Here is a 9,076-nt window from a genome sequence, read left to right on the forward strand (position 1 = left end):
TCTTTAATCTCCTTCAAGTGCGCTTGACAAAATTTTCCTGGAGTTTATATTGTTAGGACACACATTGAGAAGTCCTTTTGGTAAGTTACCATAAAAAGAGACCATTAGGGTGGTCTGTGGGAAAAACTGCAGTTGATATGCAAGGTACACTCCTGAAGTTCGCTCTAAAGCTGTGTCCACAAGTCCACACACAGTCGACGCCGTCTATCGACGAGATGAATCTATGTTGTCGAGGTAGCGTACGGTTTTAGTCGACGTTCATCGATCGTTGGACACACCTTAAAATACCGACTTGAATTCTGAACGAACTAATATGTTTATATGTAGATATGTACAGGTACACTCCTCTTGAAGGCATAGGTAAAATAACTCGATCAGGAGGACTTTCCAACTTCTTAACCAACTTTTGTTTCAGGTCACAAAAACTGTCGCCTGTTTCTAACGCATGGCGGTATCCACAGCGCCATGGAGGCAGGCTACCACGGAGTGCCTGTAGTCATGATGCCAGGCTTCTCAGATCAATTCCAAAACGTTCTCCTCATGCAAGAGAAAGGGCTAGGTCGGGTCATTGATATGGATAGCTTGGATAGTGACGTCGTTGTGGAAGCGGTCAACGCAGTGTTGGGTGATAAAACGTAAGTACATGTTGTTGTTGTAGCGGTTTCAACTGTAGCCGAATAGTGAGGTCAGGATAAAGAAAGGATATCTTTTTTTTTTTTTTTTTTTTTTTTTTTTTTTAACCGCGGTCTCTCAGACGATCTGAGCGTGACTATCAGGTACACCTGTCAGGTCTACCTGATAGTGAGTGGCTGAACTTAGACGTTAGTTCTGCCAAGGATCTATTTAATACTAAAATAACAAGAACTGTCTATTTACCTACTTTAGTATACTTATTCCCCCCTACACAATTTATTCCTTCACTAGTTCACTCCTAACTATATCTTTCCTTAATTCCTTAATTGTTATCATTCTTTTCTCTGTTCTTTTCACTATTTTCCCTTTTTTATTTAATTATGTTATTCTTCCGTTGTTTTATCATTTATCTCTCTTTAGAAGTTTGTGTGTCATAATTATCCCACTATTTCACAACATTCATTTGCTTTCTTTAAAACTATTGTGTAGCCATCATTTTTCTCCACAATGATGTCTGTCTTTTTCTAATTCTTTCTCTTCTCTTCGTTTCCTTCTATCTTTAACTATATTCTCTTATTTGTGTGCTTATTTCTTGTGCCACCTATTCTTTCCATCATTGAAGTAGGTAGGTAACCTTCATGTCTGTCTTTTTCTAATTCTTTCTCTTCTCTTCGCTTTCTTCTATCTTTAACTATATTCTCTTATTTGTGTGCTTATTTCTTGTGCCACCTATTCTTTCCATCATTGAAGTAGGTAGGTAACCTTCTTAGTTCTGTGTATTAACCCTGAATCTTGAATGTTCTTTACTAATTCATTAATTTTATAGTGTTTTGCGTCTCGCCCAACAGTTGTCATAAATTGAAATTACTTTTGTTGTGTAGCTATAACATACCTAACTTATTTGATCGTTGTCTTTTGTTAAAATATTCGCCCTAACTCTGTAGTTAATAGTGTATGTCGTCTATTCCTTTAAAACTGTACTTTTTTTGCATGACTAAATCTGTGTATGCGTATCTGTAGCGTATGCGTAACTTATTGTTCTAGTACCTAGTGATTTACTGATTAATCTAATGTAAAAACTATACCCAAGAGGAAAAAGGTAAATATTACCTACGTCCCATAGAACCTTAATATGCAAAAACCCCTTGGGTGATCCTGCGCACCATAGAAACTGTCCTCACAGAGGTAAACTTTTCCGAGGTCTAGAATGCACCACCCGCCCTCCAATTGTAAGAAAAGGTATCAGAAAGCATGAGGATATCAGAAAAGGTATCAGAAACCTGCGATAACATATCGACTTTTCCTAAATACTACATTGGCATAACCAACCCCTTGAGTATGCGCAAATGTCCTACATAACATATTATGTCTTTTGTACTTTTTTTTTTTTTTTTTATTAAGTTCCCTTTGATTGGTTTACCTAGAATTATTCCCCTCACAATTTTTTAGGATCCCATATTCGATCAATATTATTCGTGCATTTCCCTCAAGTACTGTACCAAATCGTGCATGTGAACCTTGCCTGTTAAACCAAATTCAATATTCTTTATTCTGTCACCTCTATTCTCTTCTTTATTGTCTATTCCTTTAAAACTGTATTTTTTTGCATGACTAAATCTGTGTATGCGTATCTGTTGCGTATCTGTAGCGTATGCGTAACTTATTGTTCTAGTACCTAGTGATTTACTGATTAATCTAATGTAAAATCTATACCCAAGAGGATAAAGGTAAATATTACCTACGTCCCATAGAACCCTAATATGCAAAAACCCCTTGGGTGATCCTGCGCACCATAGAAACTGTCCTCACAGAGGTAAACTTTTCCGAGATCTAGAATGCACCACCCGTCCTCCAATTGTAAGAAAAGGTATCAGAAAGCATGAGGACCTAACCTGCGATAACATATCGACTTTTCCTAAATACTACATTGGCATAACCTATCCCTTGAGTATGCGCAAATGTCCTACATAACATATTGTCTTTTGTACTTTTTTTAAGTTCCCTTTGATTGGTTTATCTAGAATTATTCCCCTCACAATTTTTTAGGATCCCATATTCGATCAATATTATTCGTGCATATCCCTTAAGTACTGTACCAAATCGTGCATGTGAACCTTGCCTGTTAAACCAAATTCAATATTCTTTATTCTGTCACCTCTATTCTCTTCTTTATTCTGCCACCTCTAATATCTTCTTTATACTGTCTTGATACTCTCTTCTACTCTATTTTATTCTTTCCTTTTTCTTGTCTTCTCTTTAAAATTTATTCCTCAAACATTTTGAGTTTCTTTCTCCTCTCGATTTTATTTCTTGTCACCTTTATTATTTCATGATTGACAAAACCACATTCTACTTCCTTCTTTAACAACATCATGATCCCCACTAAAACTCAAAATCAGAACGTTATAAGTCCTATCTTTTTCATCCTCATTCCTACTTCCTTTCCTGGTGATTACTTCGAGCAACCTTTAAATTGTTCTATGCACATGTGTACGTCTGCCTTCTGTTTACTCTAAAATGTCGTGTTTGTCCTTGTGTTACCCTCGTGACCGGAATTTTGTCATACCTATTACCGCCTAACTATTAAGAGTCAAATTAGTTCGTAACTTCTTGTTGTGTTTACACGACGTGAAAATCCAAGTGTGTTTCACTGTTCAATAGATACTTTGTCTCTTTTATTATGTAAAATCTAAATCCTTCAATTTTATTTTTTTAAACGAAAAAAAAAAAAAAAAAAAAAATCTGAATGCTCTCAAATGTTCTTTGAGCATAGTGTTTCCAATGACCTTTTTTTTATCGACATCAAAGTCTGTTAGAAGGTAATTCTCCAACACTTATAGGTACCTATAGGTTATAGTCCCAATTCTTTCAATACAAACACGTACTTCAAAATTGCTGCAATTGCCCCTTTTCTTAATGTATTCACTTGTATAGCTTGCGAACCTCATCAACCAGAGTAATATTCCTTTATTTGAGGAATGGGCTTTGAGAGTTTTAACTATTAATACTAGTAACTATTAATACTGGCGAACTTTGTGGTCGAGTGGAGGTATCTGAACTATCTGGGTATCACACTCAGGCTTCATGATTTGACTATTAACACTGGTACTACCCAGGGCTTGTCATTCACACCGATACAACTTACTAACTAGCGGATTTTCTTTCAGCATCACGGATGAGCTAGAAACGGTCTGCGGACTACTCAGTCCCCCACGGTCTCCTCGCCTCCTCTCCCCTCCTGTCCCGGGTGAAATACCGCCCCCTTCCGCCATCAGTGGCGGCCCGACCGCCCGCAATTTCCGCCGATGTCGGCACGCCTCGGAAATGTCCAATCCGGAAATGGCGGTCTATTTGGAGAAGGAACATTTGAGGGATGCCGAGGAGAGTGATTATCATCTGATGGAGGAGATTATACACACAAGGTTCAATAATAAGGAGGCGGGATCTGACGCGGATAAGTTTGACAACAACGCGTTCTTCCTGACCGTCAACGAGGAGACGGCTAGTGAAATCCGCGCCAACGTAAGTATTGGTGGGGACTTTCCGAATGTGGCGTCTTTGAATCGCTATAGTAAAGCCTAGATGTTCACTGGGATGAAAGTTTGATTGCAGTATCTCAAGCCATTTTTCCTTGAAAGCGAATAAGGACAGCTTTTTGAATGTAACTGCTTGAAAGCGGACGAAAACAGGTCTCTTGGAGGTACAATGAGATTCCTTGAATGCTACACTTAAAGTCGTAGATGAATAAAGGGTATACCAGCTATATCAGCCTAGATGGCGTAGTAGTTAAGGCTTTCACCTCGTAATCAGGAGGGCGTCCCAGCCGCTAAATAGTCTACTACTGGAATTTATTGTCTTTTTCCCCTTAATTGCTTGCTTTTAACAAAATGATTGTTGTGTTAATTCTTGTAAATGAATGGTATAGCTCTGGGCTATGAAACTGTAATTTTTGTTTCTTATCTGATCTTCTGAATTTCTGTTGCAGACGAGATCCTTACGGCGAAGCAGCGCCATCGAAATCGGCGAGATGGCCACGCCCACCACTTCCCGGACACCCAGTATGCAAAGTCCTTCCACTTCCGCCCCACCAGAGGGCGTCCTAGGCGGAGAACCCACTATAGCTCTGGGCTATGAAACTGTAATTTTTGTTTCTTATCTGATTTCTGTTGCAGACGAGATCCTTACGGCGAAGCAGCGCCATCGAAATCGGCGAAATGGCCACGCCCACCACTTCCCGGACACCCAGTATGCAAAGTCCTTCCACTTCCGCCCCACCAGAGGGCGTCCTAGGCGGAGAACCCAAGCGGAAATCCTCCAAGACAGACAGTCTGACGGTGCCTAACAGTGCGGAAACAATGTGTTAACCAGATTGAACTTCGAGATGGTGGGGTTTTATTTTGGTGAAATCAGAGCTGTTATAATTCAGTGATGTCATGAAGGAGATAATCTGTATTTCCTGGAGGTGCTGGGTCGAATCCCGGCCAGGGCGGAAATTTTCCGACAGAACTTTTCCGTTCTTGGATAGGCATGGATGTAAAAGCATGTGCCTTGAAGTAATGCGAAAGCGGTTCCAAGGTACTTTTTTTTAAGAAAAAGAAATAAAAATCCGACTTAGCCCCGATACGTTGTGTCTTGACTTTGGTGAAATCGGAGCTGTTATAATTCAGTGATGATGAATTTCGGTCTTCGGAAAAATTAATGTTATTTTTGTTAACCAACTACCTCTTTCCCAGGCTCCTGTTCTTACAGAGAGTCTGGTCCCTGTAAAAGCTTTTGCATGTTTGTAAAATAAGTAGCGCACTTGAAATCTTCAAATATCTTTCTGAAATCTTTGTTCTTCAACAAGTTAGGCAATTTTTGTGGAATTTTTCAGTAGTCAATAGATTACAGTGTTAGGTAGTAGGTAGATATGTACTTGAAAAGCCCTTTACGTAATTGTTCAATACTACCAAATCTTAATCTTTTATTATCAATGACGTACTTAAGTATGTACTTATATGAGTGACTTTAGTACTTGAGTGGTACTATTAGTGGCGTAGAGACAATGGGACCCGGTGGCTATAAGGCATTGAGCACCGTGTTTATAAAGGCCCCCGAAGCTTAGGGGTTATGGAAGCTCATCCTACGGCACTAAATCTGCTTGTATGTTAACAATAATATTTACTGTCTAGTGCCAAAGTAATGTTTAAGGAAAATTCTATTTTTTTGTTATTTAGATATAGATTCGTATAATTTTGCATGTTTCTCTCTAAAAGCAATTTTTCAAATGTTTTGTTGTAATGTATTTTCAGATTCGGACCATCTATTTTCCTTTCCGCCTCCCTTGAATTTCCTCTGTCTATGCAAAAACATATCAGGGTCTCATTCTACGAAAGTATGGAACAATAAAAGTTCCAAGTCTAAAGTTCCAAAATAATAATAACTTACCTACATACTTTTGTAAACAATTATTACCTATTATAATTTTTACACTTGTAACTTTTATTATTCCACACTTTCGTGGAATGGGCTACATCTTTCTCTCCATATCTTTCTTTATCCGTCAAAGTATGGAACAATAAAAGTTACAAAATAATAATAACTTACCTACTTATGTAAACAATTATTATTATAATTTTTACACTTGTAACTTTTATTATTCCACACTTTCGTGGAATGGGCTACATCTTTCTCTCCATATCTTTCTTTATCCGTGATCCTTTCATATCGTCCTTCTGCCTGTCTTTAACCTTTAAGTTGTCTTAATCTTAAGCTGTGATCAAATAATTCACGTTTCTTCCTTTTTCTCTAAAAGCAAACTATATTACCTATCTAAGTTAAAGAATGACGAAAATTTGTGTCTGAAAAATGAAACTGAATGCCTAGATGCCTACTCTATTTTCTGCGAAATTTAAGGTAGGTTCTTCGCCTGTTAAGATGTAAAATGTACAACCTACTTATTGGTTATTTTATTAATTTTATGAAATCGAACGTTTTTTAATGATTTTAAAAATCATTTTTTAATTCCCCCATATTTCTCACTTAGGGTAGTATTTTACTTAGATTTTTAGATACAATGCATTGTCTTTCCTATTTTAATTATTAATTACATATAACTCTATTGTAATTTTCTGTTTTATATTTGTGCATAATATATAGAGTTTCATCATGTATATTTATTTAATAAATTGTTTTGGCAATAGGCTACTCAATATTTGAATTTGTTCCAAATGTTCCAATTATTTTAAAATAAAACAATTTTTATTTCTTTCAGGCAAAAAAAGTTATAACGTTTTTTAATTAAAAGTTTTTACCGTTTTATAGTGGTTACCTGGTTTATCTATTTTAAAACATGAATTTTGTTTTCGAAACCATTCTGTTGAAAGAAAAAAAAAATCAAGCTTAGCCTAGCCCTGTGTACAACCACCAACAAGGTTGATAGGACTTTCTCAAGCACAATACGTTTCAGTCTAGTAAAACCTGTAGTATTTGTTTTGTAAATTAAATAATTAGGTACATATTGTATATTGATTTATTCGATTATTACCTACGTCGTAATATTTAAATTCAATAAAAGAAAAAAATAATTATTGAGCATGACATCACATGATGTTTTTATTATTATTATTTTCTTTTTACACTGGTAATGCCGCCAACGCTCACTACTCGATTAAAGTAGCTAATCATTCGCTTCGGCGTTAAAAATCACATAGAATTGACTATCTATTTACATGCTTATTTGTCTATAGTCCTGTTACCTACATTAAAACGAGTTAACCAGTACCTACTCAAAAAGTCGACTCGCCGAGTCTAAAACAACGCCTGTTATTTAGAAATTCAATGCAACAAGCAGTACTAAAAAAAAAACTAGGTAAGTTCTGAAATCAACTCTGCGACCACATTCAAGGAACCGCTGCCGAACCATAAAAGTCTAAAGTGGCCATAGTTTCGGAACCGCTTCAGAACATATGGGGCTTAAACCACAAAATTTAGAGACTTCACTGAAACGGACCGTAAATTTTGGGCTTTCAGCCCCTTATGTTCTAAAGCGATTCCGAAACTATGGGCACTAGGTAGTAAAAATTTTAAAAACTTTAATTTCTTATGGGGCACTTTGAACACCCTGTATACAGAGTGTTTCAAAAGTCCGGGGACCCCTGAATATTTTTTGAACGGCTAAAGATGGGAAGCTGAAATTTAGGGTAGTGATTTTGTTGGTGTTGGTGTTGGTGTTGTTGGTGTTGTTGTTGTTGTTGTTGTTGTTGTTGTTGTTGTTGTTGTTGTTGTTGTTGTTGTATTGTTGTTGGTGTTGTTGTTGTTGTTGTTGTTGTTGTTGTTGTTGTTGTTGTTGTTGTTGTTGTTGTTGTTGTTGTTGTTGTTGTTCTGTTGTTGTTGTTGTTGTTGTTGTTGTTGTTGTTGTTGTTGTTGTTGTTGTTGTTGTTGTTGTTGTTGTTGTTGTTATTGTTGTTGTTGTTGTTGTTGTTGTTGTTGTTGTTGTTGTTGTTGTTGTTGTTGTTGTTGTATTGTTGTTGGTGTTGTTGTTGTTGTTGTTGTTGTTGTTGTTGTTGTTGTTGTTGTTGTTGTTGTTGTTGTTGTTGTTGTTGTTGTTCTGTTGTTGTTGTTGTTGTTGTTGTTGTTGTTGTTGTTGTTGTTGTTGTTGTTGTTGTTGTTGTTGTTGTTGTTGTTATTGTTGTTGTTGTTGTTGGTGGTGGTGTTGGTGTTGGTATTGTTGTTGGTGTTGTTGTTGTTGTTGTTGTTGTTGTTGTTGTTGTTGTTGTTGTTGTTGTTGTTGTTGTTGTTGTTGTTGTTGTCGGGGTTGTTGTTGGTGTTGTTGTTGTTGGTGTTGGTGTTGGTGTTGTTCTTGTTGGTGTTGTTGTTGTTGTTGTTGTTGTTGTTGTTGTTGACCGCGGTCTGTCAGACGGTCTGAGCGTGACTATTAGGTACACCTGTCAGGTCTACCTGATAGTGAGTGGCTGAACTTAGACGTTAGTTCTGCCAAGGATCTATTTAATACTAAAATAACAAGGAAATAGATCTTCACTTGACTAAATAAACTCATGATGCCATCCTCAGGATCATGAGATGATGAAACATGTTGACCCTTTTCTAGTTTTCTATCCATAAATTTGTTTATTTAGTCCAGTGAAAACCTATTTTCTTATTAATTAGTACTTGACATGGTATCCCGTTTCCAAAGTTTCTTTAAGGATCTATTTGTTTCAGCAACAAACACAATGGAGTTTCGTAACCGTACGCACGCCGACCTGATAGGTCTCTTTCACTCCCTATGTCTGGCACAGATGGAACAAGTGCTGCGAACGCCAGAAATTCAGAAATAAATTTGTTTATTTAGTCCAGTGAAAACCTATTTTCTTCTTATTTTAATATTAATTAGTAGTTACCTGACATGGTATCCCGTTTCTAAAGTTTCTTTAAGGATCTATTTGTTTCAGCAACAAACACA

At 36.8% G+C, this 9,076-nt stretch overlaps 1 protein-coding gene across 1 annotated transcript in view; it reads left to right on the forward strand.

Annotated features, from left to right (window-relative positions):
- LOC103509069 (transient receptor potential cation channel trpm) overlaps positions 1-5,934 on the forward strand; it is a 72,118-nt gene extending 66,184 nt beyond the window's left edge. Inside the window, exons 24-27 of the mRNA XM_017444023.2 lie at positions 416-635; positions 3,729-4,155; positions 4,619-4,736; positions 4,924-5,934. Coding sequence (XP_017299512.2) covers positions 416-635; positions 3,729-4,155; positions 4,619-4,736; positions 4,924-4,997 — 839 coding nt within the window. The 3' untranslated portion in view covers positions 4,998-5,934. The remainder of the gene's footprint in view (positions 1-415; positions 636-3,728; positions 4,156-4,618; positions 4,737-4,923) is intronic.
- The last annotated feature ends 3,142 nt before the right edge of the window (positions 5,935-9,076 follow it).

The sequence above is a fragment of the Diaphorina citri genome, unplaced genomic scaffold, assembly GCF_000475195.1.
Source record: "Diaphorina citri unplaced genomic scaffold, Diaci psyllid genome assembly version 1.1 scaffold463, whole genome shotgun sequence".
NCBI lineage: Eukaryota > Metazoa > Arthropoda > Insecta > Hemiptera > Psyllidae > Diaphorina > Diaphorina citri.